Source organism: Centruroides sculpturatus, unplaced genomic scaffold, assembly GCF_000671375.1.
Source record: "Centruroides sculpturatus isolate CEXI.00-Female unplaced genomic scaffold, Cexi_2.0 scaffold60, whole genome shotgun sequence".
NCBI classification, from domain to species: domain Eukaryota; kingdom Metazoa; phylum Arthropoda; class Arachnida; order Scorpiones; family Buthidae; genus Centruroides; species Centruroides sculpturatus.
Window position 1 is genome coordinate 953,132 of NW_019384349.1, and position 21,785 is coordinate 974,916.

General features: G+C 27.5%; 1 protein-coding gene across 1 annotated transcript in view; it reads right to left on the reverse strand.

Annotated features, from left to right (window-relative positions):
• LOC111637011 (dnaJ homolog subfamily C member 3-like) overlaps positions 1 to 21,056 on the reverse strand; it is a 27,431-nt gene extending 6,375 nt beyond the window's left edge. Inside the window, exons 1-6 of the mRNA XM_023382418.1 lie at positions 20,822 to 21,056; positions 7,089 to 7,199; positions 6,629 to 6,753; positions 3,759 to 3,833; positions 3,528 to 3,671; positions 3,270 to 3,452 (exon numbers count right to left, since the gene is read on the reverse strand). Of these exons, the coding sequence (XP_023238186.1) occupies positions 3,270 to 3,452; positions 3,528 to 3,671; positions 3,759 to 3,833; positions 6,629 to 6,753; positions 7,089 to 7,199; positions 20,822 to 20,897 (714 nt within the window). The 5' untranslated portion in view covers positions 20,898 to 21,056. The remainder of the gene's footprint in view (positions 1 to 3,269; positions 3,453 to 3,527; positions 3,672 to 3,758; positions 3,834 to 6,628; positions 6,754 to 7,088; positions 7,200 to 20,821) is intronic.
• Between the last annotated feature and the right edge of the window lie 729 nt (positions 21,057 to 21,785).

The following is a 21,785-nucleotide window of genomic DNA, read 5'->3' on the forward strand; positions in this document are numbered from 1 at the left end:
AATAATAATTATTATATACTAGATTTCAAAAAGTGAAGAAATATAATACTTCATATGATTAATAATTCAATTAAATAATACTTTATAGATTTAAAATAATTTATTAAAATTTAGCTAGTATCTTTTCACACGCATAAGAAAGATTAAATAATTCTGAAAATATTTCTCAAATTCTGCCAACAAACAGGATTATTTATTTCAAAAAATTGGAAATGTTGCAATAACAAGAAGCCCCACACAAAAAATGAAATCATCATTTTTTATTCTTTTTATGAGTAGCACCCACAAAAGCACTAAACACTAATGAAGTAATATTTAAATTACCAAGATCAAAATTTCATTTTCTGAAGATATAAGATGTTTTGTCTCAGCCAACAAATTACAAACATTTATAAATATTTTGCTTCAAACTACTCAAATAAGAATTTTTGAAGCTTTCAAAATTAAATATTGTAAATTTTTCAATTAAACATTAATTAATTTGTATATGAAAATTTTAAAATTATTGATATATTATAAATATTTTGTCAGTTCAATATTAAGTATATTAACTGCTTGAAAAAAAAGTTTTTTTTACAAAATTGTGTTTTCTTCAACTAAATTTTAAAATATTCAATGTTTGTTTGGCTTATTTAAAACTATTAATTATTTTTGCAATTTGTATTAAATTTACTATATTCTTTATTCATATTTTAAGTACACTAAATTAAATTACATTATTTTCAAATTTTGCTGATGTTAGATCTGACACTCAAAGAATTAGAAAGCATAAATTAATAATAAAATTAAGTTCTGATTAAAATTTAAAAAAATCAGTGTAAGCAAAGAATAGAAAACAAATATTCTTGTAGATCAAGTCACATTCTGATGACCGAAACAAAACATTAATATAAATCAGATATATAAATGCTTAATAATGTTTATATTTAATATAATTATAATAATCTAAATATTTATACAATACTAATTTTTCTATAACAGCACATTATGTGCATTTTAAAAATATTTGAATGTTCAAAGAAATATTTGTGTATCTTGTAAGATTTGCAATTTCATTTCAGTGTTTACTAAACATTTCAAAGTTATTTAGTAAGGAATCAAATAAAAAATTAATTAATAGCAACTAGACTATCTTGCTGCTAAATTTTTCCATTTTCACATAATGTAATGGTCTAAATTTGACATCAACATTTAAAAAATTTTATATAAATATAACATTTTATCATCATGATGTCAATTAATATCTATTTGATCAATCAACAACTTAAAAAATGTAATAGTTATTATAAAACAGATGCAAAATTGAACTAAATATTTTCTTTGTTGACAAGACTGTCTTGTGTATAGAATTGCCCTGCTGTCAACAGCTGGACACCTTAGAGGTATGAAGGAGTACATGTCGAGTTGCAATTTGGCACAGAGTATTTGGTGTCCAAATCATGCACGCATAAAAAAAAACCAGACTTGTAGGTACTCAGGGGACTGAGAACCAAGTCAAAATAAAATACAAAATGGCAACACACTTTCTACAAGCAGGCAAGAGTATGAGATTTACACATGTGTTGCTTGTTGGGAAGCTGGAAATGCAAACGTTGAGAAATTGAATTTTGACAAACAAAGCTTTGAAAAAATCCATTTACCTCTCTGGTTACAACCTGCTGACCTTGACTGGTTGACCCTAGATATCTCGTTTCAGCATCGAAATGTTTTTGAAACTAGTATAATTTTATATTAAAACTAACTTCTGAAATATAATTTTTTGTTTTTACATTTATTAATATATTTATTTTGTTTGTGCAAATAAAAAAATAATTTTAGATGATACAATCGCCACGATTATTTTTTCAAAAATGGGAAATTTTCTTTTAGGCATCGACAAAAATTCAACCTGGGGTGGCATGCAACAGAGAGAAATTTCGACATTGGATCGGTTAATTTCACCAGAAATGCATTGCGGATGACCCCGTGGGCGGCAAAGTTTGAATGATCGCGCTCAAAACCAGTGATACCAAAGAAGATTGGAGAATGAGACATGCCGCAAGCATTAAAGTGATCCTGCTTAGTAGTGAGTCTCCGTGTCATAGTCTTGTCCAAAAAATAACCTTGCTGTTTTACTTGTTTTTTGGATGAATTCAAGTATCACTAATAACAATGCTGCTTAATTTTGCTTAATCACTCTATTGAGAAATAAAACTGAACTTGCAAAATTAATTTTAATGAATTCAGATGAAACTGTTGAAAAAAATTTAATAGATATAAATTCATTTTATCTTTCACTTTCATTAGAATTTTTGTTTACTGATAATTTAAACATGAAAATCACTAATTTTTCACATAAAACTTGCTATTGGTGCTAGATTTTAAAATTTTGCTCTAGTCGGCCATATTTAATTGATAATTTATTTTTTCACACAACACATACAATAAATAACTATTAATATGCAATAATTAGAAATATTTAAAATTTTTTATATATAATTATATTAATGAAAAGTTTACTTTGATTTAAATAAGTAGCTCAAATTATTAACAGTTGGGATGTAACTTGTTTATCATCTTTAAAATAAAATACTCATTTGAGTATTTTTATTCACTTTTCAATTCTGAAGTGGCAGTTTACATATAACTTTTTTAAATAGTAAAATAATTGATTTATAAGGTAAGTAACATACAACAGTAAAAAAACAACAATAATAGTAAAACTAAAATTTTGGAAAAATTTCAATAAATATAGAAAAATTTTTTACTTGCTTAAAAATACTTTAAAATTAAAATTTTACAAAGTTTTTGGAAATTATTGAAATAATAAACTTCAGTTCAAATAATTTAAATTTTAGTTTAATAAAATCAGTAATAAAATTTTTTTTGATTACTTAAGAGAAATAAATCTTTAAATTATAGAATGCCATAATATAGAAACACTATTGTACATTATATTGTATCAAGTTTTGTATATTTTGCTGTAATAGATAAGAAAGATGTGATTATTTTACACACTAAATTTTTTTAGATGCTAGAAGTAAAGATTTCCATTAAATTTGAAAACACAAAATTGGAATTCAACCTTTTTTTTTGACTATATAATAATCAATCCTGCACTGTATTGAGCCACATTGAGATTATAGTGTATCAAGTTTACATGTATATGACAATTTGCTATATTAAATAGAAAGTTCTAGACAACAACTATTTTTAATATATTTAATTTTTTTACAACAAAATTATTAATATTTACTTCTCAATTACTAACTTTAGTTTATTTCTACTTACTTTAGAGATTCATCTGCTTCACCTAATTGATAATGTAAATTGCTTAATTTAAGATATCCAGCAGTATTATCAGGACGTAACTTTGTTGTTGCTCTTAAATCTCCTATTGCATTCATTAAATCATCGACACTTTCATAACATTCAGCCCTCATTTCTCTTAATTTAATGTCCCATGGACAGTCCTATATTGAGTTATTTTGAATTAAGAGAATTATAACTAAAATTCTTTGACAATATTATAAATGTTAAAAACTTACATGAATTAATTTGGTTAAAATATCAATTGCAGCTATATAATCTCTATCATGCATATACATATATGCCAATTCTATGCTATGTTTTAATGGCTCAATTAATGAGTAAACTCTTTGAGCTTCTTCATTCATAGGATCAATCCTAAGCTATAAAGGAAGATATTTATATTTATAAGATATTTAATATAATGTAAAATCATAATAAATATGTATAATTAATAAATCTGAACTTACAACCCATTCAAAATCTATATGAGCTTCATCTAAATATCCTTGTTTTAAAAGCACACTTCCTCTTTGTAATCTTGCCTGAAAATATACTAAGTATATTTACTATAATTTTGCATTATTCTGTTAAAAACGATTTATCAATGTCTTATTTAAAATCTGTTTAAAAACAATTTATAGATGAAACTTGACAAATTTAGATCTTTCCAAAATCAGTTTTAATTAGATAAAAGTTATATTCAATTAACTTAAATATATGGATTTTTTTATCAAGTTTCTTAAATTAAGTGTGATAAATCTAAATAATCATTTCTTCTTTTTTTTATTTTATATTTTATTTATTTGTTTCAAGATATAAAAATTTTATTTATCTATTCTTTATATCACAGTTAGCATGAATTATAACTTTAATAATATAAATTCATCATAAAAAGTAAAGAATTTTTTTTTAAGAATTCAATTCTCACCAAGCATTATTAAGTAATAAATGAACTGTAGGCTTCTGTAAAAGTGTTATACTCACTATTTTATTCATGTCAAAGAAAATTTTTCCCTTTTTTAAACTCTTGTTCATGTTAATATTTGCTATATAATTCAGTATATTAGTGACAGTTAACATCAATTTATTATAATTTGTTCATAACAGGGTGATGAATAGACGTTTTAAAAGGCTAATGTTAAAAAAACTACATTTTTTCATTCTGTACAGTTTATTAATTTTTACAATATAAATATAAAGAGTAACACAATACAGTAGACTAAGGAGTAAATGAAATGATACTAAATAAATAAATTTAATTTTTTAAATTCTTTCCAAATGAAGAAAGTTAAATCCCAAAACCCCATGTCCACAGGCTTGATTCTTGGTACATTGTAAAATGCATTTTGCTAATTTCGAAAAATGAATGAATGAAAAAATTACCAACTATGAAACCATTTCTATTTTAAATAATCATGCATCAATTTGATTCAATAAATCACATAGCATTATGTTATAAAAAATATGTATTCAATGTTTTCCTTCAGGGAAAAAATCTATTTACTTATTTATTTTGTGGAGGAGACGAAATCAATTTTTAAAATAGATATGCAATAAATTTAAACTATATTACATATAGAGCTAGCTAATTATAGTATTAGGGTTATAACATCTATTAATATTTAGTTCATTTTTTAACACACATTAATTTATGGTCTATACCAGTGGTTCCCAATTAGTTTTTCCTATGTACCACTTCAAGAAAGAGCTCAAACTTGCATACCCCTTATAGCAAAAATTCATATTAATCCATACTATTATTATAAATTTGAAGGCAATTCTGTCTGTCTGTCACCTTTTCACATCTAAACCACTGAACAGGTTTTAATAAAATTTGTCACAGAGACAGCTTACATGTTGGAGATGGGCATAGGCTACATTTTACTGCGAGAAATTATCTTACTCCCACAAGAAAATTCAATATAATGCAGGCGAAGCTGTGGGTAGACAGCAAGTGATAAATAGAATAAGTTTTTTTTTTACATTTATTACCTTTAAAATACAATTTTAATAATAATGAAAATAATGTAAGGTTATTTAATTTTAATGTGACAAATGTGCACGATTTTCTTTGCACAACTTTGTAAAATCTAGTAGCTTTTTGGTCAGCTTCATTCTCGAGTCATCTTTGAATCGAAGTCAGTGACAATGTTTAGTTTTCATGTTTGTCATGGCCGAAAATCCGCTCTCGCATAGGTATACTGTGCAAAATGGTAGTAAATATTTTATTGCTGCTTCACTGACATCATAAATTCTAGCCCGATTTAGAAGCGAGATGTCGCAATTGATTATTAAACTCAGTGAAGTCTCATTATACTCTGCGAGAAGTGGCATTGTCGCACGTGAGAAATAACAGCTACAAACATTTTCAAAATTAATTTCGCAAAAACAAATTGTGTTAATTGTACAATTTTTGTTTCTTGAGTAAGAATTTCATTTAGGTATTGTCAGAAATGCATTTTTTGATAAAATTTTGAGAATATTTTTAGTTATAAATAAATGAATTTGTGCATTCCACATCATGTTGTAAATTTTGATGGTCCACTCATTATTTTTTTGATTGCTTCATCTCATGCATTTAAATTTTAAATCGACCAATTTTAGATTGCTGCGCATAACCCTTCATGCAATTTCGCGTACCCTACCACTAATTGGGAACCATTGGTCTATAAATTTTAAATATTATTAATATATTAATAACTGTATATTTTGGTAATGTCTCCTATGTCCCTTTTGATTGTACTATTTAGTTTTTCTGTAAGATGTCTACTTTTACTCAATGAACCAATGAGTGAGTGAATAAATCAGTAAATGAGTGAGGGCAGTGTTTTTTTAATATACATATATTAATGATTTGATATTGAAAATATTCTCATATAACTAATTTAATTAATTATTCAAAATGACTTAAAAAAAAAAGTGTACAGTGCCTTTAATCCTCTATACCTGACTGCATCATCACAAGTATCCAGACAAGAGGAGTTTTACAAGGTACTAAAGGTTCCTTTAAATTATATTGTTGTTCCACAGGAAATTTTTCCCTTATGATATTGTAAAAATCCCTTATTACCATCACTATTACACTTACATTAATAAAGTTTCTTTTGATTTCAGTGCTTCTTCCTTGATACATAATTTTTTTGTCAATGATGAATGTTATTCAATAAACCATAAATTTCTATATAAGTGTTATTATTTTTTTTATATCATCTTCAATTTGGATAAATTCAAAAATTTAAACAGATTTCTTGATCATTAAAAATAAAGAAATTATTGGTAAATAAGATTTTATTAGTTTTCAAAAATTAATAAAACTCCAATAATGATTTCTACTTACTGCTAAGAAATCTGGTTTCAATTCAACAACTTTATTTAAATCTTCTAAAGCAGATTTGGATTTTCCTAATGCAAGATATACAGTTGCCCGTTTAAAATAAGTTAAATAATTTAATGGGTCTCCCTCTGTAAAATAAATATTATCATTAAATTATAAAGTTTAAAATATAATTAAATTATTAAAGTTTAAAATATAATTCAATTATTAATTTTTGCTATCAAATATAATTTAATGCACTATGGAATTTTATATCATTAATATAGCTGAAGAGTTTTGAAACTGATAAACCTAATTTTTGGTCAGCTGTTTTTGTTTACTGTAAATATATAATCTTTACAAATGATACTAGAAACAGATACATATCTTTAAGTACTATTCTTATCATCAAGTATGAATAGGTATTTCATATAGTTATAAATGACAGTGGTAAAATTTATTCATTAACATAACACTTTCTTACCTACTGCTGCATGATAATGAGACAATGCATCACTATATTGTCCTCGTGCTAAGAGCTGTCTTCCAAGTTCTAAGTGGGCTTCAATTTCAGCTGGAGATGTAGACTCAATACCTAAAGATTAAAAAATAATATTTTTCATTAGTTTATAATATGAATTCTATCAAATAATTTTAAATTTTAAAATGAAATATTAAAAATCCATCATTATTACTTCATGCCATGAAGAGTGCATTGTTTAAAAACTCATATTTTAGAGGACAGATCTTAAATCTATTGAAGAGAAATAGTCATTTGCTATTCAATTCAATACATTTAAATATGAAAAAATGTTATTTATAAAATAATAAATAAGAAATTAAATTCTATTACAATTAGAATCATTAATTTTATGTTTATATTAAAGATATAGTTTTATTTTAAAATTCTAATAAAACAACAATTTTTAAATTTTATTTAATTAATTAGTTTTAACTGCTGACAAAGGAGGTTATAAATATATCTATTATAGAGAATATTTTAAAAAATTTAACTAGGATTATTTTATAATTTAGATAGTAATGGAGTATATATTATATATTTGAATGTCATTTTACGAAAAGACTATTTAAATGGAAGTTGTTTTTCTTAACAATATTGCACATAGATTAAAAATATTACAAATAAAACTTTTGATATTTTAAGAAAATTTTGCGTTATACTTTGAACTATATATATCTTGGCAAAAGCCCAATTAAGTTAGCATATAACCTATTAGAGAGGCTTAAATAGGAATATTTTGAAAACATATACAAAATATTTTGAAATTAATGCTTTTTAAGTTTCTGTGAACCATTTTATAATTACCCATATTAAATTTGCATATTTAAATACAAAAGGACATGCTTAATTTTGGGTCTAAAAATTTCTTTGGAATCTTTAACAGTTACTTATTCTATTTTATATTTTAATTTAAATTTATTTTAAAGATAAACAGTCTTTTCATCTTTTCATTTATTAAAATTCTACTTTGTTGATGAATTTTATATATTACTATATAAACTAAAGGCTTTGCCCACTTCTTTCCTATATAAGTTATTCATAATAAAAAGTCCATAATTCATCAATTCCCAGTACTGGCCCCCTTTTTTCTGACAGAAAAACATTCATGATGATTGTAAGCTAGTATTTTGTATACATAGAATAGATAACATTTTCATTTGTTAAAATTTATGTAATACCTTAAGAATTATGTCATAATGAATGTTTAGAAAGGCTGAATGATTAAGTTTTGATTAGCAGAAATAAATATAATCTTTTTTATAAATGTAATAACAGTAAGCAAAAATATATTTGAAAAAAATCTATAAAAATCAAAAATCTGTATACAATGATATGAATAATTCAATCAAAAAATAAATTTCCATTATTATATGTATTACAAATTCTTACAGTAAATGAAAAACAAATACAGTAATATTAAAAAGGAAGGAGAATTGTTAAAAAAATAATATTATAATATAAATGTAATTTTAAATTCAGTTAAACTCGTCAGTTAAAGAAATCCTAAATTTAATAGTGAATAAACATTCAGGAATTTTTTCTTCAACTTAAGATTCTCTCTCTATTTTTTAAATATGCTGCTTATTCTTATCTGCATCATTATATTATTTGTTTTGTTCTCATCAATGAAGGAAAGATTTGATCATTTTAATTTTGTTAAATCTGTTCAATTTTGTAATACTAGATAATCTGAAGATGAGAAAAGACACTTGAAAATATTTATCTGCTATTAACTGAAATACTTATTACAAATTTGAGAAATCCTCACAAAATATTAAAGCATAAAATAAAGATAATTCTAGATATAGTTATAGATAGATCATTGAGAATATATATAACTTCATAATAAATAAAATTTCTGAAATTCAGAAAAATGTTCCACATACCTAGTAGTAACAAACTATACATTTACAAAATAAATCTAACATTCATCATATTTCTCAAAAAACACACGCAACACCAAAGAACAACACTACACCTTAAACTGTTTAATACATCCATCAAAACAAATCAAATATGCATAAAAAGAAGAATTTTCAAAACAGCCTCTAAGTATTTTCTGGTTCTATCTAGCCCCGAATCCTTTTTCAAGCAAAGTTAAGCAATACAAAAAATGAATACATCAAACATTATATACAGTAATACCTCAACTTACGCTACCCCGACTTACATGAACCCGGAGTTACGCGATTTTCAAATCTCATCGATTCGTCTCTTGTTTGAGCGCCACGCAACTCTTGATTACTCACTCCTCCCACGCTATTGTTCTGCTTACATGTTCGGACGTGTCGTGCGGAATCGACACATAGCTACAATTTATTTTGTGTTATTTATTTCTGTGTTTGTTATATCTATGGAGACTTGAGAGAGACTATATGGTGATTTCTTGTAACCGTGAACGAATCAAAAGAAGAGATAAGATTAACGAGAACATTTATTAGCTTACATACATCCGACTTGGATTTTACATAAATTGCGAAATTATACTCCGACTTACGCGGTTATCGCTTGGTCCCACCTATTGCGTAAGTTTGGGGTATTACTGTATACTGTATACTACACTGCATTGAGTTATTTTTCCACATCTTATATGCCATACATGGATGATATTAAAAAAATATTTAAATTATACCTGTCCACAAAAACCTTTATCAGTGTTGTGTTCGTTACAATATCCACAACACTGATAAAGGTTTTTTGTGAACAGTTATTAAAGAGTTTAATTGATACACACAGTAAATAGAAGTCCTGCAGAGAAAAACACAAATATTAAATTCACTAGCAGACCCCGCCACGCGTTGTTGTGGCTCAAAATGTATCTATTATAAATGTATAACACTTCCCCCGTGGGGGGGAATTTTTCGAAAAATTTCTTCTTAGTGTACATTCTCTTGACGTACCCAATTAAAACACAATCAAACACGCAAAAACCTGCATCTAAAATAATATAATAGAAGCCAAGTTCTTCACGGTAAGCCTTAATTCTGTCCCTCCCCCTGTGGGGAATATCGAAAAATCCCTTCTTAGTGTACATTCTGTTGACGTATCCTATTAAAACACAATCATAAATGCAAAAACCCACATCTAAAATAGTATAAATAGAAGCAGAGTTCTTTACCGTAAGCCTTAATCCTAACCATCTCCCTTCAGTGGGGGGAATTTCGACACGTATATTATATAAAAACATGTGCGTATTCGAATGCAGCATTGTGTCAAAATTTCAAAGGAATCGGTAGGAACAAACGAACATTACATTTTTATTTATATAGATAGATAGAAGATGATCTGTTTTAGTTCATTTTCATAGAAAAGCAAACTTAGGGCGACATACTCGTAGCGCCATCTGTTGGACATAAAAGCCTTAACTATAGATGATATCATTTAATTTATATGAATGTTTAACGGAATAATATACAGCCTATGTCCACCCTGATGTTCCATTCTAAATATTGGTGAAAGAATTTTTGAAATCAGATGAGTAGTTTCGGAGATTACCTGCTGCAAAGAAACTTACATACATACATACAAACATTACCTCTTTATAATATTAGTATAGATAAACATATCCAAAATCTGCCCACAACAGGATTGAATTCTTTTGTAGCAGATCCTACAAATAGAGAGAGAGAGAGAGAGAGATCTTACTGAAAAACTTCTATCACAAAGAATACAGAATTGCAAGGATTCTAAAAAAAAAAAAAAAACAATAAATCTATCAGATAAACATTATACCACTATACCTTCATACAAATACATAACATATTATTTTCATCTGATTTTATGAGTATAATAACTTTGTGACAACAACAGAGTGAATTGTACATTCAAACAAGATGACTCAAATTGATCATCATAATAATGTTTATTCAACGTATTAACATGCTGAAGAAAAGGTTTATAACTTACACGTAAGTAAAGTACAATCTAAATATATAAAATTACATGTCCTGACTGACTGACTGATTCATCATTGCCCAGAGCAAACCAATTAACCTAAAGAGGTGAAATTTGGTACACAGTTAGGGTATGTCATGCAAATGCACACAAAGAAGAGATTTTTTTGAAATTCCCCTGCAGGGGAGAGGGAGAGGATTAACACTTAACCCGAAGAATGGCTTTTACTGTACTATTTTAGATGCAATTTTTTGTTTTTATCTGCTAGATTGCTAGACAGAATAATTGCGTATAGTGAGGAATATGATCCTCTTTTGAATATAACAAAAACAAAGCTTATGAAAATGACTAAGGACATCAGCAGTAACAATAATGAAGCTTTACAGTTAAAAGATAAATAAGCTGAAAAAGTACAAAGATAAGGCTATTTGGGTACTGTGATCAATGTAAACAATGTACAGAAGAAATAAAAGCGAGGATAGAAAAAGCAAGAGCTAATTTTATCAAAATAAAAAGTATTTTGCAGTAAAGATTAAAACTTAAACGTCCACATTTCTGAATATAACAACTTTGTCAGAAAAATAGTATGTTTGTTTCGTGCTTGAAAAAATATTTATTAAAAATTGAATTTATGCTAAGTTTAAATGAAAATCAGATGAATACTGATTAGTTTCTATTGGGTTGTTCGGAAAGTAATTTCATTTCTTTTTACCACTAGATGGATTAGTCATATTTTTCCCACCATTTTTATTCTAAACAGTATTATCATTATATATTTTGACAGCTAGCATTTTAAGGCTTATTTGTAAAAAATTTTGTTTGATTTTGTGCAATTGTTTATTTTTTGTGTCCCATCAAATATGGAAGATCAAAAGCAGCATTTTCGGCATATTTTGCTCTTTTATTACCGAAAAGGTAAGAATGCTGTTCAGGCGAGAAAAAAATTGTGCGACGTGTATGGAGAAGATGTGTTGACAGAACAGTGCCAAAACTGGTTTACAAAATTTTGTTCTGGCAATTTCAATATTGAAAATGCACCATGTTCTGGATGGCCAGTTCAAGCCAATGAAAACAAAATAAAAGTGCTGATTGAAGCAAACTGCCAAATAACAACATGTGAAATCACTAAGAGATTAAATTTGTCAAATTGAAATGTTTATGATTACTTGAAACAAATTGGTTTCGTTTCAAAGCTTGATATATGGGTTCCACATGTTCTTAAAGAGAGATGCTCTCTTTGGTGGGATTTTAAAGAAATTTCTTTTTTGGAGCTTTTACCAGACAATTTAACAATTGATTTGAAAGTGTACTGCCATTGAGTAATATCTTCAAATAGAAAAGGCGGGCAGAATTGATCAACAAAACAGGTGTAGTGTTTTACCACGATAATGTCAAATTTCACACAAATTTAGTAACTCGTCAGAAACTGTTATAACTTGGACGGGACTAGGGATTGCAATTGCTGGATCCAGCACATTCTTTGGCCTGTTGGATCCAGCACTGTGGATCCACAAATACTCAATTAACTTTCTAAATAATGGTGCAAAAGTCTACATTTTGGATGTTGTCGCTTTGATACACATGCTATTGCTCGGCAGCGAGAGCGACATTGCCGTTCAGTGCGGCACATGCTACACCCCCTCTCTACACCGCACTGCCCGCCCTTTTATCTCTGCTAATCTAATTGCCAGTTGACTTTCCACTCTCGCTAAATAAAATAAGTAACTCCTCTCCTAGTCCTGGTGCATAATTCTAATTTACGGTCAGTTGTGATGTGAATGAATCACGTGACAGAACGATCCCAGTTTAAGCCTATGGGGAGCTGCAGCCTCACAGCTTGTCCATGATAGCTAACCTATCTCTCCGGGAGATGACCATCACCAGCTAATAGAAAACCTTTTATTTCAGCTCAATCAATATTTTACCAGAGACAAAAAATAAGAAAGTTTTCATACTTTTTTCCGGCGATCACACGATGGTAGGGAGTTGTGTCGCTCTCTCCACTAAGCCTATTGCGTTTTTAATTAACAGGCATTCTGGCAGATATTGATGCCGATACGCTCACTATCACTCGCAGCCGGCTAGTACTATGCCTTTAAGGAATGGGAAGCCCATCAAAATATAAACACCATTATTGCCACTGACGGATTGAAAACCACCAACACTGTGACTGTGGCTTTCATTGACTCAAAAAACATCATCATGGACCACTTCTCTCTCCACTCTGAGGCCTACACTTGACAACAGAATACAACTTTTAAAAAATCACCAACCAAAGATGATATGTTTTTGCAAAAATATGTAAAAGAAGCAAAGGACAAAGGATTAAGTTTGATTCTTGACTGCCGCACTAAGCGGAACAGTTTCCTCAGCATGCTGGAACGTTTCTACAGTGTAAAAGTTTGCATTGATAAAGCTTTAATAGACTCTGGCTCAGACACTAAATTCTCCACTGACGAGTGGTCACTAATCAATGAGTTGATCACCAGTCTTCAATTGGCTGACTACTAGGCTACTACTAATTACTTACTCACTACTTTACTAACACTAATAATTAAATTACTTATAAATAACTACAGACTGATATGTAGAGCCTATATAAGAAAACTGGTAAGACTGATAGCCACTTAGCCACTAATTATCTGTCCTTACATTATTATAATATAATATATTAATANATTTAGCTCCATTAATATTACCAATTGTTTATCATCAGTAGCATAGACAAATCCCAAAGTGATTAAATAGTCACAAAATTTTTTTAACCAGTAATTGAACTTAAACTAAACTTCCGAAGGTTTTTGGCCTTCACCAAGGCCTGCTTCGGGTAATCAATTAAACTGGCACTCAAATTGGACTGTTAGAACAATGATGTTCGACTTTAAACTTTGTATACATCAAATTTCACACGTCTGATTGACTCTGTTTGAATTTCTCGAACAGGTATTTCCATGCATGCACAAGTCTCACTGTCTTTAAAGTTAATACAGTTGCCTTTTAAGTTGGCTTAAAAGGCTACTGGTTAAAAAAGTTTTGTTTGTGACTTTTTATTTCTCACTCCAGTATTTCTGAGAAAACTGTTATCCCAAAGTGATTGCAATAAGTTGATTCTATTGTATAAAAAGAAGATAAAATAACCCTATTTTTTGTATAGGAATGTCTAAAAGTTTAGCAGAATTACTGATTTTGCAATCACCAGCAAGAGAAAAGTGGATGGTGAAACATTCCTTTTATTTATGCTGCTAGATCACATAAGACACTAGATATTTTGTTCTCAAAATCATTTTCAGATATTGATTTCAGAGGGTTTGAGTAGCTTTCAAACAAAAAGTAGGAACTGAAAAAATCTGGTACTTGGTAAGATTTGAATTTGTCTGCAATGTGTGTCAATTAGATCTGATCAAAAGTATATAAAACAAGATACAGATTTTAAATATTTTGAATTTATTTTTAAATTTCTGAGTATTTTTATGGATTAAATTAGAATCAGAATCTATTATATTAGAATCCTCAGTATAGAGTTTAAAAAATGAAACAAATAAATCAAAATAATAATTGTAAAAAATGAGAAATTAAATATGATCATTTTATTGTGAATTGGATTTTTATTAGCATAACAGCAGAAAGTAATGATGTTGTATCTGTAAACTAAACAAAACATTATATGATCACATTAAAGCTATTCTTTTAAAAATAATTAGCCTTCTAGCATTTATTGAGTCTTGTGTCTTAATCATCAATAAGATTAACTGCTCATTAAAATAGGCCTTGAAAAATTCATTTTTGTTAAGAATCCTATAAATGTATGTAGTAATAGTAAGTACTAAAATAATCTTGAAAATATTACAGTATATAGAAAAATTGCAATGTTGATAATGTCTATTGACACAGATTTGAGAGGCAATCATTCAGTTTCTATTAATTGTAGAAAATTAAAATAGGAAAAAGATCAACAATCAGCTTCTAAACAGTTCTCATAGTTATGTAGAAATGGGAAGTATTATTGAAAACTTGTCAGATTTTAAGGTATAAATTAGAGTAGCTTTGTCTGATAATATCAAAGCATAAACTGACATATAGAAAGTGAAGGAGGGAAAAATAAAGGCAAAACTTACATACTGTATATATGTACAGTATGTAAGTTTTGCCTTTATTTTTCCCTCCTTCACTTTCTATATGTCAGTTTATGCTTTGATATTATCAGACAAAGCTACTCTAATTTATACCTTAAAATCTGACAAGTTTTCAATAATACTTCCCATTTCTACATAACTATGAGAACTGTTTAGAAGCTGATTGTTGATCTTTTTCCTATTTTAATTTTCTACAATTAATAGAAACTGAATGATTGCCTCTCAAATCTGTGTCAATAGACATTATCAACATTGCAATTTTTCTATATACTGTAATATTTTCAAGATTATTTTAGTACTTACTATTACTACATACATTTATAGGATTCTTAACAAAAATGAATTTTTCAAGGCCTATTTTAATGAGCAGTTAATCTTATTGATGATTAAGACACAAGACTCAATAAATGCTAGAAGGCTAATTATTTTTAAAAGAATAGCTTTAATGTGATCATATAATGTTTTGTTTAGTTTACAGATACAACATCATTACTTTCTGCTGTTATGCTAATAAAAATCCAATTCACAATAAAATGATCATATTTAATTTCTCATTTTTTACAATTATTATTTTGATTTATTTGTTTCATTTTTTAAACTCTATACTGAGGATTCTAATATAATAGATTCTGATTCTAATTTAATCCATAAAAATACTCAGAAATTTAAAAATAAATTCAAAATATTTAAAATCTGTATCTTGTTTTATATACTTTTGATCAGATCTAATTGACACACATTGCAGACAAATTCAAATCTTACCAAGTACCAGATTTTTTCAGTTCCTACTTTTTGTTTGAAAGCTACTCAAACCCTCTGAAATCAATATCTGAAAATGATTTTGAGAACAAAATATCTAGTGTCTTATGTGATCTAGCAGCATAAATAAAAGGAATGTTTCACCATCCACTTTTCTCTTGCTGGTGATTGCAAAATCAGTAATTCTGCTAAACTTTTAGACATTCCTATACAAAAAATAGGGTTATTTTATCTTCTTTTTATACAATAGAATCAACTTATTGCAATCACTTTGGGATAACAGTTTTCTCAGAAATACTGGAGTGAGAAATAAAAAGTCACAAACAAAACTTTTTTAACCAGTAGCCTTTTAAGCCAACTTAAAAGGCAACTGTATTAACTTTAAAGACAGTGAGACTTGTGCATGCATGGAAATACCTGTTCGAGAAATTCAAACAGAGTCAATCAGACGTGTGAAATTTGATGTATACAAAGTTTAAAGTCGAACATCATTGTTCTAACAGTCCAATTTGAGTGCCAGTTTAATTGATTACCCGAAGCAGGCCTTGGTGAAGGCCAAAAACCTTCGGAAGTTTAGTTTAAGTTCAATTACTGGTTAAAAAAATTTTGTGACTATTTAATCACTTTGGGATTTGTCTATGCTACTGATGATAAACAATTGGTAATATTAATGGAGCTAAATAAATAAGACTACAATTAGTGGAAATTCTGGTTTTATTGATTAATATTAAAAAGGATGTTAAAACAATGAGCAAATATTTATTGTGACTTTGTCACAACGCCGGGCTGCAATTTTTAATTTATTTCATTTAAAATATATGCTCTTCACCTCAAATTAGTAGTGGCTTGCCCATGTACATCATAGTTTTTCTATTAGAATAGTCATGCCAGTCATCTATCTAACTCCTTTCAGGGGAAAATGTTGAATTGAAATAACATGACTTTCAGTTTGCATCGGAAGTTCATATATAGTTAATTGGGGTCTCCTGCCACTATGATTTCCATATCTGGTCTTGTCTTTCACCTATCTAACTGTTCTCAATATAAAGGAAAGACAGACAGACAACAGTGGGAATTTATAGATCTACAATTTTTTCAAATTGCAGCCCAATTAAACAATGTATAACTGCAAATACATTTGAAAAATATTCAACATTGAATGAAAACTGATCAAAGATGAAAATTCTATACTGTAATATTTTCAGGAATCTTAAATATAAGTAATTTTAACTCAGGATCTTGCACATGAATGAGATTAGAATGCATTGTTTTCAAAAAATTATATATCATTACTGTTTAAGTAAATGTCCTATCAATGACTAACTTCCTGAACAGATCTTCAAAAAAACTTTTTTAACAGAGTAAAAAACCTAAATAACAATTAATTGTTAAGTATTTTCTGTATGTTTACAGTAGGGCTGTGAAATCAGTTATATAGTTGGAGTTTGAAGCAAATTCATTGCTAGAGAAGTTGGAGTTGGGTAAAAACAGATTAACTCTGACTCTCCTACTTCATAATCTTTTTTGCATATCACTAATTCCTGTTGATTTTCTTTTCAGAAATTTATATTCAAATAAATTCTGTGTTATCTAAATCTAAATTGTATTGTCAAAAGATCCATATAAAACAGCTAAGAAGAGCCAAATTCTTTAAATGTAGTGTTTTTGAATACTACAATCACAGATGGAAAACATTTTGTGTCAATGTGTGGATGAAGATGAAGGTGATAGGAAATAATAATGAAAAACTAAAAAGGATAAGTTCTTTCAGTTTTGATAGGAATACCCAATAATTCACTTAAAAAATGCTTAAAATGATTCACTTGGTAGCGATGAAATGCCATTCTGCTTATACATTTATTTAAAATGCTGTAGATCAGGGGTCACCAAACTTCTTTCACAGTGGGCCACATAACAGAGAATGACAAGTGCGAGCAATACAGTATACTGAATACATAGAAAATAAAGACAACCAATATATTTATTTACTAATATACAAACACAATTGCTGCAACAAGCTCTTAATTGCTTTTCTTAGAAACTTCATTGTAGGTACCAGTACTTATATAAAAAGTGCTCTGATATCCAAAGTCACAAAAAAAATCACAGAATTTTTTTATTTCACTGATTTTCCTAAATATTATATAACTGTCAGATGCAAACACCAGATTGGATGAATTTTGGCATTTTTACTTATGCTTATTTTAATTTTTTCTACATAGTAAGTTCATCTACAATCTATTGATATGATATTTTCATATAAAACATTATATTTTAGCTCATTTGTGGCACAATGTGGCAGTGAGCCAGATGAACTGACCTTGAGGGCCACGTAGTTTGGTGACCCTGCTGTAGATTAAATTAAGTAACAGACCATTATACACATCACCTACTTGATTTTATAAATCCTTTTATGCAAATGTTTTTGTATGCCATTGGTTTTCATCCTATGTTTTGTCTTATGCCTTCATATATGTAATATAATAAAGTTGCAAGTTCTTTTCTTGACAGTTGTTTTCCAAATGCATTAAAATTTAATTTTGCTTCAATTTACTAAATTATTAATGCCAATAGTAGATTGTATAGTTTCATGTATAGTTGCATTCCAAATATTAACTTCATTTGCCAAATTCAGAGATTTTAGCACTATTACTAACATTTTGCAATTAGTATCCTGCAATATTATATCGATACAGAAACTAATTCTGTATCAAGTTGAAAGAATATTAAGCAAATATGATATCCATACATTTTATTCATTCACAAAACTCATTTTCAAATGATCTGACTACATTTTCAATACATTTAGTGTTATTGCAAACATCAAATTATTAAATGTTTGTCCTTTTTTAATTAAAACCTGAATTTGGGTATTGTTAACTGATAACAATTAACTATTTACATCAAATTGATCTGATGAAACCTTGTTGAAACCTTGTAACAGAAAAGTGAAAGCAGCTATTTTTAAATTTTCATAAGAAATTCTAGAAATCCTTGATGTTAAAACACTAAAAAATTATTCATTCAATAAAAATGCTAGAATTTCTTGCTTGAAATGCAATGAACTTTTACATGAAACTGCAAATCTAGAATGACTTTTTTTTTATAACAAATAATTAAGAATGTTCAATAGGATAATCTAATCTCTATTATTATTTTACATATATTGAACCAAGTATCAAATTATTTAAAACTTTAATTAAAATACAAAAAATTTTGTACTAAAACTAGATGGTATTATCATAATTTAAATGTAATCTTGAAATTGTGTATAATAATAAGGTTGGTTATTTTAATATATAATTTGATGATTTACATTTGTCATTGTTATATATAATTTTAACATAAGTCAGTAATAGATATATGTTTATTTAATGAAAATTCAGCATATTTAATCTGAAAATAAAAATGAAATTATTACATATAATGATTATTAGAACAATTTAAAAGTGATCTATTATAATATAATCAATGAAAATGTAGCATTTTAAAAAAATTTATCTTCATAATGCATGAAGATGTCATAGTAATATATAACTTTTAGTTATATAGTAACTAAAAGTAATGAGATTAATTTTGTAGTTTGCAAGGTGGCAATGATGAAATGAAACAAATTACATCAATCTGACAGTCTCTTAGTTTAAGTTAAATTTAAAAACATTTGTGCAGTTTTTGCTAAACAAGTAATTACAAAGGCATTGCAATATATTTTAAAAGTATTACAAGGCATTTATTTTCATATGTTGGTTTTTAAAACAAAATTAAAAGTAACTACAACATACATCATCATAGTAGTTGAACAAGTCTAAAGTAAAGACAATGTTCATGTGCTTTTTTAGTCATCAAGACATTATACATTAAGCATTTGAACATCAGGGACAAACTGGTAACAAATATTACTAAAAAGAATTTTTCATCAGATTACAACAAAGGTTTTTGCACATAAAATCAAAACATTCATGACAATGTGCTGTCACACACTGCAACTTAAAGTCATCTAGTTTTTAATACAAGAAGGCAGTTTTCTCCCCTCCAACACTTTTATCCTATTGAACTAGTGTCTTAAATTTAACTTGAAAATCATAAGACAAAATTTCAATTGAGACAATTCAGAATCTACTCGTAACTATCATACTACTAGCTTAATTAATTGATGAGTTAAACAGCTGAACTACACAAGTGAAATTTTCAATAAAAATTTTTTACTTGAAAAGCGAGCTACAACTCTTCCTTCTATCACATTTTGGCCATAAGATTACTAACCAGAGACAAAATAATTTTACCCAGTTCTACAATATAAACAAGTTTATTTTTCAGAAAACATTAGCTATCGGCACACAACACAAACAACAGAGTATACTCGTGCCGACTCGACCGTTCTCACAAGAGAACGAACGAATAACCCATTTTGTTTTTTTGCATCCGAACTTCGACTTTCACTTTAGCAACAGGTCACACGAGTTAAGTCACATGCCGACCGATCTAGTTATTTGGCAGTCACTAGGAACTCGACTTCAATATTGCTTTAATAGTAAAAAGTATAAATACTTTTTCTTGCGTGCAATATTGTTAAAATTGTAAATATTACCAATATTTCAAATAGCAGATTCATTTGATCAAAAGATCTGCCGTGGAATAATCGAAGTGATTCAAAAGTATCTCTCTCGTCGATAACTGATACTTACGTTTCATCTTAAGAAGTAATTTAATATTTTTCTGAACACATGATACAACATTAAAAGTCTATAAATGAAATGAAATCATTGAAATAAACTTAATATGAAATAATAAAACTCATTTATAAATATTCATAAAATTATAACTAAATTATTATAACAATTTGATAAATCAAGGAGTCATATAAAGAAATTTAGCATTGAAAGTAGATAAATTAAAAGATTCATTTACCTTCGAACTGATAATCAAAAGTACATAGGAAGACCCAAAATGAAGAAAATACTCTATAAATAGATGTTTTTGGCATAGCTCGATTTAAAAATGAAATTCACACAAAGTTCTAATCGACAGAAAATCAACTTTAACCATACATAAACCCGATCGTATTTGTATAATGTGTAAAATAGTAATTCGCGTTTCAGCTGTCGACTGCTTTTCAATCGTGTTGGATTCAGATTGGTCCGTTCTGAAAATTTAAAAAAACACTTTATACCTTTTCTTAAATCTATTAACTTATTAATAATACATTAATAAATACATTTATGATAAAAATATAAATTTTAACAAATACGTACGAAATATTTATTTTGTAATTTTTTAAAATTATACGGAATGATAGAATGTCGATATTATAATAACGACTTTTTATCGTTTATTTTGTATAATAATTAATTTTTTATATATACTAAAACGTTTTAATCGAAAAAAAAAATATATATATATATATTCGTGACCATGGCAACTGTAAGATTGTTTACAAAATGGCGCTGAGTGATTTTGAATATCGCTTTAAAAAAAGAATGGGATAAGGTTAATTGTGTATATAATTTTTGTATAATTTATGAATTTTTAAAATGTATTAAGTTATTAAAATCAATTATTTTACGGGGATTTGATTTAATATTGTTATATTTAATTTTATTTAATAAGTTGAATTTTAATTATTTTTAATACTTGATTTTTCTTGAGATATTCTAATATATGGAAGACAATTCAAGTTTTCATTTTGCAATTTTTTAATTCGAGAAATAAAAAAAAAACAAAAGTCTTTTTATAAAGGTTGTGTATACTATTTATAGCATTGCTCTAGGTGTTGGCTTCATTACATCTTTCACTTTCTGAGAATTAAATCTTCCTTAAAATATATGATGATCCACTTAAAGTTAATGTCTTTGATCACATACATTTTAATTTC